At 41.3% G+C, this 12077-nt stretch overlaps 2 protein-coding genes across 2 annotated transcripts in view; one reads left to right on the top strand and one right to left on the bottom strand.

Moving 5' to 3' along the window:
• Window positions 1-12077, bottom strand: part of Tfb1m (transcription factor B1, mitochondrial) — a 38474-nt gene that overhangs the window by 3889 nt on the left and 22508 nt on the right. Inside the window, exon 5 of the mRNA XM_005363412.1 lies at window positions 10234-10353. Coding sequence (XP_005363469.1) covers window positions 10234-10353 — 120 coding nt within the window. The remainder of the gene's footprint in view (window positions 1-10233; window positions 10354-12077) is intronic.
• Cldn20 (claudin 20) lies at window positions 5292-10227 on the top strand. Its single transcript, XM_005363411.3, has 2 exons — window positions 5292-5534; window positions 8102-10227. Exon 2 carries the CDS (start codon window positions 8207-8209, stop codon window positions 8864-8866), a length of 660 nt encoding a protein of 219 aa, XP_005363468.1. The 5' UTR covers window positions 5292-5534; window positions 8102-8206; the 3' UTR covers window positions 8867-10227.

The raw sequence follows: 12077 nt of genomic DNA, 5'->3' as shown, positions 1-12077 counted from the left end.
CATGGGACCAACCAAGGCCCTCTCCATGTGACAATTGTATAGATTGGTCTATTTGTAAGGCTCCTGGCAGTGAGACCAGCTCCTGGTGCTTAGCTGGCTTTTGGGGAAACTGTTCCCCTTTCTGAATTAGCTCTCGCAGCCTTGACATAGGGAGGAGGAGCTCGGTCCCACCTCAGCTCCAGGTGCTCTGCTTTGTGCAAGCCCATGGGAGGTCTGCCCCTTTCTGAATAGAAGACTGGATGGGGAAAAGAATGGGAAAAAAGGGAAGGGAAGCTGTGGTCAGCATGTAAAATAAATGGAAAAAAATGTTAATTAAATAAAAAATTCAAACTTTAGACCTCTTTGGTGAAGATTATGGTGAAGAGTTGTTGTGAATACTAAGTACAATATTAAATGTTCTCAATAACATTCCTTCCCCACCCTCTCCTTAATAACCTTACAACACTTTCCAACTGCATTCTGTAAGTTTCTTTATCAATTCTAGTTAACATACACTTCCTGTGAGACTGCCTTAGCCCTGCAAACACAGGCGGTTTGTAGTTACAGACAGCAGTAAGGAGGGAGTGGCAGAGATAGCTGGGACTTTTAGAAGGCAGGCACTGTTGGAGGGAGAGAAGGATGGCTCACTTTTAGGGTACTCCTGGGAGGAACAGGTCCTTAAACTGGAAAGGAGAAGCAGCCAAGATTTACCACGATGACTGTCCAAGGACCTTGACATGCCCATTCATCTTGATTCTCCAGGTCTGGGAAGGTCCTAGAGCATCTTCTATACTTCACCCTGCTTTGTCATTCTGTGACCTCCTGGGCCCTATAACATTTGCATCCACAGGCATTCCTGCCTCGCCTCTCTTCCTGCCACTTTCTTCAGTCATCTCCGATGATTCTCCCCAATAAACCATTAACTAAGAAGTTATCTTGTAGACTCAGTGCACAGTCAATGACCTACTGGCGTCAGATCACCTTTCAGCAGGAAAACAAAACCCAAACAGCATGCGATCAAATATAGCCTCCACCCAATCTGGAACTACGAAAGTGTCAGAACACTGGATGAGTCCAAGTGCTGCTAAGACCAAAGGCACACATTTGGGAAGGATGATCCAATCTTGTAGCAACGTAGCTGCCACTTATAGCAGTATTTGTGGATTTTATAAATTGGCTTCATCCTTACTGCTTAGTATCATCCCTTTGCAATACAGTTACTGCTTGCGAGTACGAGAGTTTCTAATGCTTGCTTTATTTAAACAGCCCTAAAATGCTGACTATCATAGCATTCTACATAAGCTAGCAGACTTCGAACATTAATCTGCTACCCAGGTAAATAGGCATTAAGTCACAGCTGATGGAAAATTCCCATTCACAAGCACAATAATACATGGCAGAACCCTAAAACTCACTGGTAGAGAGCTCAGTTAGCAATTGTCTGGCTTTGGGAAGGTCACTCCTGTTAACTTTCTCTGCTCTTTCCTGCAGAAGCAGTTCTTTTGTCCTTCCTCCCTTCCTCCCTCCCTCCCTTCCTTCCTTCCATTTCAAGACAGGGTTTCTCTGTAGCTTTGGAGCCTGTCCTGGAACTAGCTCTTATAGACCAGGCTGGCCTAGAACTCAGAGATCCACCTATCTCTGCCTTCTGAGTGCTGGGATTAAAGGCACGTGCCACCACCGACTGGTGCAAAAGCATTTCTTAAAATTACTCTGAGTGATGGAGGCCATTTTCTCTAAAGCCACACAGGAAGTGCAGTAACTATGGTAACAGGTATAAAGTGCTTTTTAGTTATAATTGAACACTTATTTAATACAACAACCATTATTTTTTTCTCTTGAAAAATCTATTGAGTTAGAATAAAATAAAATCAGAAGAAAAAAGAAAGAAATAGAGGGAAGAAAGAAAAAGAAACTAGACATACTTGAAATACTCTGGCTTCATCGTCGCTCATCAGTACTGTAGGTGGGCAGGGTTGCTGATGCTTCCCTCCCTTAGAAGTTGGCATAGCGCCTTCCAATACTACAAAAACTAGTTCTCACAGGGAGAGGCTTTCAAGTCAGACCCAGCTTGGATCGTCCAGCTCTTATGTCTGAAGAGCATGGCACCTTCAGCAATGGGGACTTAACCTTGCATCTCTGAGAAGCAGCCAAGGGCAACAACAACAGCCTGGATTGTTTTTAGGATGCCCCTAAGTAACAACCTGAAAGGAGGGAGGGTTATCATGCCTGGTTCTAGAACCTTAGCCAACTACTGGGGCCAGTGACATCATGGTTGTCAGAGGGCTTGCTACCATATGTTACTAAACCAGTGTAACTGCTAACTGCATTCTAAATATCTTTAAGCCCAAAGGAGGTGTCGCTCTCACCCTTCACAGAAACTTCCCTCTGCAACAAAGACCACTGCAGAAAACCATAACTGGTCACTGTGTAAAGAACAAGTGGTCTTGGGCTTCCCAGCTCCAATGGACACATCTGCAACACAACTCTTGCATCTAAGGCTCAGGGAACATCTCAGAAGAGGGGCAGAAATATTGTAAGAGCCAGAGAAGCAAGGAATCTGCTATGAGATTGTTGTCTCCTGGGAATGACAGGGAAGCCTCACCCATAATCCCTCAATAATATGCCTGCTGGAACAATACCTGAAGCTTCCAGCAGGCATATTAGTTCATGTATTAGTGGGATGCCATAAAATTTTACCTTCCATGTTAACATGGTCTTGCTAGTGGCTTTCAAAGTCCTTATTGATGTTGCTCATCTTCAGGGAACCTCAGGTTTCCTCTCCCAGAGCTGACACCCTGGCATTCTCTGAGGCTATTACTGGTTATTAGGAGCAGGTGATAAGAAGGCAGAGGAAAACCCAAAGTGCTTGATGTGCTGCTGGGCCTATGGAGGTATGTTTATAGGATACTTAAGTCACTGATTTCAGAAAGAAAGAGAAGTCAATCATCAACATAATATGTTAAAAGATCTCACAAAAGCTTTCCTTAGATACATGAAAATAGATGGAACTACTCTGCCCCAAACAGACTTAGCTTGAGTAGTAAGTAGGGGTTTAGAGTTGAAGTGTGAAGTGGCTGTACACAATACACACACATACACATACACACACATACATACATATACATACATACATACATACACACACATACACACACATACACACATATACACACACACACACACACACACACACACTTTCTAAAGAGGTGCTGGAGTGCACATTGCATCAGAAGCTGTACTGGGCTGGGCCTTGTTTCCATTCCTGCGACTTAGTCATTACAACCACAGCTAAGCCACTAACTGGGTTTTCTTCCTTTTACCTCACAGGTTGTCTGGAAATTAGATGTTATAGGTGCCTTAAACAGTATATAGTCTTAGCAGTTAGGTTTTTAAGTGTGGATATTATTAAAGATGCCAAACCAAAGAATTCCAAAATTACTTGAGAAATTATAGTCCTGTTTAGAAATGATTAAATTTATTTTTGATCATTCAAAAGCAATTTATAGCTTAACTAATACTTTATATATTGAAAAGCAGTGATGAATTTTTCATCCACAAATACTTACTAGACTGCACTATGACCCAGGACCATGCCCAGCTCAGGAGCCCTGGTGTTGTCAGGTGGGCAGAAGGCCTTCCCCGTGGCAGGGCTACATTGCAATGTTGCTGAGCCTCAGAAAGGCAGGAGAGGCTCTGAGCTACTTTAAAGTCAGACTCAAAACAGTGTTGAACAAATGTATGCTGTGTACGGAAACAAGGATGACATTTAAGATTTAAGCCTTACCAAATGGCAGGGAGTGTCAGCTTTTACATACACAGAGTACATTTGGGGAAGGTAAAGGGGACAGTTTTGCAAATCGTTGAATCCGGTCCTGTCAAGTCAGCAGATGGAAGCACAGCTTGGGAATTCATGGAGAAGGTCCTACACTAAGGGAATATAATATTTATCTTGAACAGTATCAGTGGACTTCAAAGACTCTTTAATATCCACATCAGAAGCTGATAGCGTTCTGTATTATATTTCTAAATATGCTCCTCCTTAAGCTCCGCTCGGCAGGCCGTCAGGACCACGAGAAGGTCCGTCCATCTCTCTCATCTGCTAGCTAAAGGGTGCATCTCAGGCAGCCCCAGGAAGGAGTCCACACCAGGGCCTGAAGGGAGTGTCCAGGATGCTTCTGAAGCAGCAGTAATAACAGTGATGTTAACACAGTAAAGTACACCCCGGCAAACATCTACAGAATGGTCCACATACTTCTACATGATCAAGTCTTTATTAAAGGGCAGTGCAGCTTAGAAGAATCCAGACGCTACTCCTCCAAGGGAGAAAAAATAGTAACTTGCTAAATGCCAAAGTGGGAAAAGAAAAGCAGATCCAAGAGAACACTGGGAAAACTTGAACATCTGAAACATGGCTTTCTCTTAACTTCTTTTAAAGCAACCACTAACATCTAACACGTCTTAGCGTCTGTGCGTTCCTTATGCTTTCTCATTGGTTTTTTTTGTCCGATTATTTTTTATTTTTATCTTATTTTCATTATCACTTCTATTTTTTTGTAGATAGCTGTTTGTATTCTAATGAGAGTAAAGGGTGTGGATTTAGGTGGTGAAGTAGGAATCATCTGGGAGGAGTGAAGGGAGGGAAAAACCATAATTGGAATATGCCATATGAAGAAAACAATTTTCAAAAACAGGCTGTAAAGTTTAAAAATCTAATTAAAAGGTTATTCTTTTCTGCCTAACGGCTATGTGATTTATAACCTGTAAAATTAAAATTATTAAGAAAGAAAGCTAAGCTAAAGGGCTGAGTCAAACACCTGCAGACATGCCCTCGGCCCGAGCTGTTACTGCCATGCTTCATGTCATCATTTTGTACAGTGTCTTCCCGTTCCCTGAAGTCCAGCTCACACAGCTGTTACTTGAGATTCTCAGGGGAGTGACTGAGGCAGAGCAACACATCTGAGGCTTTATGGACCACACTGTACCCAAAAGCTGCACTTTCTCTTATTAACTAAAAATCTTAAGGAAAAATTTCTTCTGAGTGGTTTTTAAAAGTTAACAATTTTGGGAGTCTTAGCTTCACACAAGACAAGAAGCAACGGAATGAAACCTGAAAGTGGCAGTCTAGCGTCTGCAAAGCGCCATCCGGCTGACCCGTTTCAGACGGCATTCTTTAACTAAGGACACAGAACCGCATCTTCCAACACTGACAAAAATTCAAAACTAAATTATAACTATGACTAAAACAGAACATGAAAAGGCGGCCTTTTGTGAGCACCCAGATAATCCTCCTCTGTGCAAAGCAGGGCTCAACAACTCCCTCGCTTCCCCACCTCTCCTTTCTTGATTCTCCCACAGCTCAGACTGAGAGGAGAACCTGGTATTTATCTTTAGCGCCGTCAGCAGTTCTCAGCCTCATCTCGAAGGGACTCTTTATTTGTTATTTCCCTCTAACTTGTGGGCACTTCACAGGCAATGCTCAGATTGCAGAACCAGCCTCCCCCGTGTGGCTTCTTGGCACAGACCCTGAAGACGTCGGGAGCCAGCTCACAGGGCAGGTAAGACTGGGGTGGGAGGGTTACTGGCAAAGGTAGAGGGAGCTTCAACACCGTGCAGGCGGCTAAGTCCAGAACTGTGGCTACTGCTGCATCCGAATTGGAAGTTATGTATCTGTCTTAAAGTATTTTTGGTATAAATGAATCTTTTCTGGAAAGCTGGCTTTACATTTTGAAAAAAAAGGGCAAATTTCATTTTAGCAAGCAGTTCATAGACTGGACAATTCTAGGTTCTGTTCTCCATGTGAAGTGTGCTGGAAATGTGTCCTAAAGGTTCCAGTTCCCATCGGTGCCCCACGCTTGGAGGGATGGCCACAGTGGTTCCTATACTGCTCTTGTCACCACACCTCTGATTCCCCACCCCACCGAGGGAGCCCGCCATACAAACTACTATGCCTGTGGCTGGAGAGAGCGCCAGTGCAGTAGTGAACCTGGAGAAGGAAGAGCCTTCACTGTAGAGAACATGTTTTAAACAGAACTCTCTATGCACAAGAAGGATGTGAAGTCACCTTCTGTAGGAAGCAAGCGTTGTGCTAACTAGATGATGCAGTGTCTTAGTATTTACTTGCTAGCTTGCCTGTCTGCAATTTATTGCTGCCAGGACTTGTTACTTATGACAACAACTGCTTGCAGGTCTGCATGATACTGACATTTAGGAAACACTGTTGATGGAATGAAAAGGGCTATGATAGAAAAGCTGGATAGAATGATCATATTAAAATTTCCCATCAAAGCAAAAATGAAAGCAAGCATCAAAATGATCTTAGGGAGTGTTAACAGTGACCTCAACTGCTGGAAAACTCCTGGGCCAGAAAGACTGTGAAACAGTCTCGGTGACTGACACCTGAACTCAGCAGCTGGTGTAAAACTGTACACATGTGCCTGAACTCAGCAGCTGGTGTAAAACTATACACACGTACCTGAACTCAGCAGCTCGTGTAAAACTGTACACACGTGCCTGAATTCAGCAGCTCGTGCAAAACTGTACACACGTGCCTGAACTCAGGAGCTAGTGTACAACTGAATACACATGTGCTCATCCCTGCTTCCCCCCTCAAGCTTTTAACTTTCTGTTGGTTAGAGCTGGGGAATCTGGCAAACAAAAGGATCTAACAGCTTAGCAGCAGATACGCCCTAAGATCACTGAGGTTTGTACACATACTGACTCAGAAGAATGTAAAATCTCAGAGACTCCTAAAATCATGGGAGTGACAAAACTAGAACTCAGTCTAGGCAGAGGAAGCTCTGATGACCTAGAGACTCACTTGTAGCCATGGCAGGTCTGTGGTTTCCACACAGGCTCAGATTATCTTGTTAAGGTATTTTAACAAGAGCTGCACCTGGCAGCTCCATAGAAGACGGGCATGGAGGTTTCCACCTGAGCTCACTGATTGGACAAAGTAATGAAACTCAAGATTACAGCTAAGGCTTCCCTCAGCTCTAGGACTCTAAGAAACTTAAGTCAGTCCATGGAAGGAAAAGAAAAACCCCTAAAGTCCCACTTTCTGGAAGGATACTCAAATACAGAGAAATAACATGAAACCAAGAACCACTTCCAGCTATGTGAAGAGTGGGTGCATGAGAATCCTAAGTCAATGCAGCATATCATTAACAATTGTTTCAGAAAGACAAAAAATAAGCCAAAACCGCAGCATTCCCAAGACTTTACACTGTTGACCAAGCAGCACACACTGTCAGATGCAGTCATATGGTGAACAGGAATATGAACACGGAAGTAGGAAGCTGTTCTGAAGTAAAACAAGGGGTGGGCCGATATTTTACCTACAGCCAACTATGTGGCTATTTCTGGCACAGACTTTCAAGATCTTCTGTTCCTGCATCTGAATCACGCAGGGGAGCCAGTTTCGTGGCTGAACACTTCTTCTGGATTGTTACGTGGGAAGGACTTTGGTTGCAAGTAGAAAGGATCTTACATTCTCATAAGCTAGTACCAGGGACATGATGCTAAATAAATGCTAACCTAGGTAAGGACTGTGCAGGACTCTAAAGTCCTTCAGTTTCTCTTTCTCCTTCAACAAGACCCTCGGGCACACATGATGTGTGCTGAGTGAAGATTTAATTCAAACCATTTTTCAGTTCTTAACTTTTCTTATATCTATAAATTATTTATAGGAGGTAGATTTAAGCTTTTAATTACTTATGACTTATTTTCATTAAAACAAAGTTATTTAAAATGATCTATAATGCTAATAAAATTCTGTATCAGATACTACAGCCACAATTTGAAGTGTCTAAACTGCCTAACAAGGTATATGCTCATTTCATAGACATTTTCAGAATAATTAGGGTCTTATGTGGATAACTACAGTATGCTCCAAATTCAGCACTTCTTGTGATGCTCACTCAGTAGAATGCTATTCCGCAGGCCCACTTAGGAACCTTTCTCTGAGATAGCAGCATCCTCATCTGCTCTGTGTGTGTGCCTATGTGCGTGTGTATGTATGCAGCATGGAGACACGGGTGCTATTCAGGTATGTTCTGGCTCCTGTATGAAGCCTTTGTTAACTTATTCTCCTGTTCCTCCAATTCTATTCTGCTTTTTTCCCTAGCTTTTGTTATTTGGTTCTCCACTCCACAGCATAGCTCCTGATTTGACCACGCACCACAATTAACCACTGGGTTCTTCTAAGAGAACAGAAGTTAAGAGTAACATCATGGCCTCAGCGGGTCTCCAGCTCCTTGCTTTCATCCTGGCCTTATCTGGGGTCTCTGGAGTACTCACTGCCACTATGCTGCCCAACTGGAAGGTCAGTGCAGAGCCAGGCTACAACATTGTAACTGCTATCGTGCAGGTGCACGGGCTATGGATGGACTGCACGTGGTACAGCACTGGGATGTTCAGCTGTACCCTGAAATACTCCATCCTGTCTCTACCTGTCCACGTACAGACGGCCAGGGCCACCATGGTGCTGGCCTGCGTTCTGTCTGCTCTGGGGATCTGCACTTCTGTAGTGGGGATGAAATGCACTCACTTAGGTGGGGACACATACACCAAGAGCCAGATCTCCTTGGCTGGAGGAGTCTGCTTCATGGCTGCAGGGATCGCTGGCTTAATCCCAACAGTGTGGTACACCAAGGAGATCATAGAAAACTTTCTAGATGTGACCATTCCGAAAAGCCACAAATATGAACCCGGAGGAGCTGTCTACATTGGGTTCATCTCAGCGGTGCTACTACTTATCTCTGGTATTATTTTCTGCACTTCTTATATAAAAAAGAACCCGAAACCACGGATCTACCCCACCAGGCAGAAACAGACCTCTACCTGGCAGCCAGAGAACAGGTTAGCATATAACCTGAAGGATTACGTGTAAGAGCTGTGCTGTGAATGTGCAACGAAGCTCTGGGAGCCTGCTAAAACTTTACTAGAATGAAGAAAATGAGACAAAATACTCTTACGCTCAACTTTCTTTACAAAGAGGACAAAATATTAAAAAAAAATTATGAGGTACTTTAAAATGACAACAAACTACCATATACAATTATATCTGTCTTGAATTTCTTTATTTTCCTATTATTGCATTCATGTTTTATTTAAAAGTATATAATTGAAAGAGGTCTGGCTATATTAATAAGGCGATGGGTGACAGCATTAATTTATTTTTAAAGATATATTTTAGATTAGTTTTTTTTGTAATTATGAAGTATAAAAAGTACCTTCCCTTGGTGTTGATCAAGGATATCGCCTATTCTGCCCTCTGGTGGACAATGCCTGAGTAGCCGGTTTCTGTTTTAAAGCCACAGGATGTGGAGGAGACTCCGGTACAGAGGACCAGAACTCATGTACATGTTGCCCAAGCCATCAGCCTCAAGCCCCAGCTTCCATCCTAATTTATCATGTGTTATGATATAATGTATGCAAACTAAAATTAGATACGATTCATGAATTGGTAGATGCTACTGCAGCATATGAAAGCCAATATAAGCACAAACTAAAATATGGCACTTTCTAAGTACAAGCCGACTAATAAGACCTCTGCTTGCTTTAAATATGCAAGGGCTGCTCTCTCTTTTGCATCTAGAAAATAGATTAAGTTCATTTCCCCAATTATTTATATTTACCCCATCCCAATGAATCTCACAGTTAGCACTATCTGACTCAGTCACAGTTTTCCCCTCATACAAGGTATTGGAGAAGCCAGACGGCCTCCTGTGTGCTGGGGCTCAGAGACATTATGCTTGGCTCAATCATTTTTAAGCTGTACTTTTTTCCTCAAATTTTATTCAAGTTAACAAATCACTGTTATAAATGAGCATCTTCAGTTAAGAGAAGTAAATAACTTTTAAAGTACAAAGAAAGTTTTTAAAATATACATTTAAATTATGATATGCAACTAGGATATTCTATCAAAAATTTGGACTTCCCATTGGTGCAAAGAACAGTGTAGGTTTTCCAGTAATTTGTTTGTTAATTCATTGCTTATAATACAACTTCTAAGAGAAAAAAGACTGTACATTAATGACTTAGAAAAAGAAAAGAGTGTTTATGTGAATAATTTAAACTTGCGTAATCAGAAAAGAGACTAAAATATGTTAATTCCATCATGTTCTGAAGCAGTCATGCTCTACTAGGCCAGCTGCAGCCAAGTTTTAGATCTTACAGACGGTTTCCTGCAAACTTTCTTCAGGGGAGCAGATACATGTCACACTCATGAACTAACACAAACACGTAAAGACTCACCTCTGGTTTGGGAACAAAAGCTTTCCCTGGAATGGTAAAGAGGTGCTCAACCTTGCAGAGGTACTGGGCCATAATGGAAAGGCGGCTGCGCTGTTTGCTTCCTGTAGTGGCTACAAGTCTCTACAGAAGGCCAAAAGTAAGCAAACAGTTAATCCCATTTGCCTAGGCACATCTGACTCAAGACAATTATTACACTTCACACACACACCCCACGCTATCTGACACAAACCATGTAAACAAACATCATTAGCAAGACAGGCTGTAGAAGTGTCAATTGTACCATGTATAAGCACTGAAAAAACTCACATACTCTATAAGTGACTGCCTGAGGTTTTCAAGCTACTGCTATATTCTACAACAGAAAGTCATATGTAAACAATTAATAAACATTGTATGAAGAAATTAGCAAATAAAGGACTTTAAAGATGGTTTTAAAAGTGCTTCCTTAAGTATAAAAACTTTGACTATTCAAGCACCTTTGAAATACAGGCTGTTCTTGACAATTTATGCAAAAATTAGGACATTTCCTTTTGACCACCCAAGCACTCATTTTTGAACTGAACTCAGCACATAAAAAAACTGATAAATGTAATTTGCATGAAAATCTCAATCATACTTTAAAAAAGAACTTCAATTTCCATATATAACATATATAAAATTAAAATTCAGATAAAAATTATATAGTATCAAGAATGGCCAAGACACTCCTGAATAATACCAACAATGCTCATGGGAGACTCACCCTACCTGTATCAAAATTAAGGCAGTATTGCTACAAACAGAGACAGACCAACAGGACAAAAAGACCCAAGCACATGTGGGTTTCTGATACACAAGAGATGAGATTCTCTTAACAAAAGAGAAGGACAGACCATTCATTAAATGGTATGGGTGCAATTAAGCATTTACAGAGAAAAGACAAACTGCAATTTAATTAATGATAAATGAAAAACAAAATTTCAGTCTTTTGCAGGTAATATCTATGACCCAAAGTGGAGAAGATGCAAAAGCAGAAGCCACAAAAGATAGATCTTTTTCTGTTAAAATTTTCAATGAAAACACTATCAAGACACATCGTACATTCAGAATTGTGTTTAGAGGGCCAAAGGATTAGTGGTCACAATATGAATGAGATGCCTACACACTAGGCATTACCAACCATAAGATAAACAACCAGGAGATGTAAGACAAACTATGGCAGATCAATGAATTATAACCATTAACTAAGTTACACATATAAAAAAAAAGGCAGAGATGTGCAAATTAAAGCCAAGACAATCCATAGTTTCACAAATGGAACACTATAAAAAAGTTCGTCAAGGTTAGAAAGAATTAGATGCTTCAAGGATTCTACGCTTGGCAGTGAGAGTGGAAAGGGCACAAACTGGTATTTATATACCAATGTTGGACAATAATTTGTCAATAAAGGCTGAAGCATATCACTTACACAAGAGAAGATATACATCCTCTGCAGCATTATGCACATTATCCAAAAAGTTGAAAATTATAATTCTACCAAGAGGTAAATGACTATAATTTTGCCAACGGATATGAAATAACTTAAAATGGGTAACAGGGATTACTGGCATAGGTTACGTCCATCAATAGAGTATAGATTTTAAAGTGGCAAAAACCAGTGTGATATAATGCTTACATAAAAACCTTAGGATTTCTGTGTGTGCCTACATACATACCTACAATACAAATAGGAAATGTGTAGGAATGGTAACTACTACTTTTCACACAGTTCAAACCCTAGGAAGAAGGGCTATAAACACACACACACACACACACACACACACACACACACACACACACACCATTTGATATTATGAGAAAGGCAA

Source organism: Microtus ochrogaster, linkage group LG9 (assembly GCF_000317375.1).
Source record: "Microtus ochrogaster isolate Prairie Vole_2 linkage group LG9, MicOch1.0, whole genome shotgun sequence".
NCBI classification, from domain to species: Eukaryota; Metazoa; Chordata; class Mammalia; order Rodentia; family Cricetidae; genus Microtus; species Microtus ochrogaster.
This window is presented reverse-complemented; position numbering and strand designations above follow the sequence as displayed.

Coding starts and splice junctions, on each gene's coding strand:
- Cldn20 (XM_005363411.3), top strand. CDS start 8,207: ATGGCCTCAGCGGGTCTCCAGCTCCTTGCTTTCATCCTGGCCTTATCT.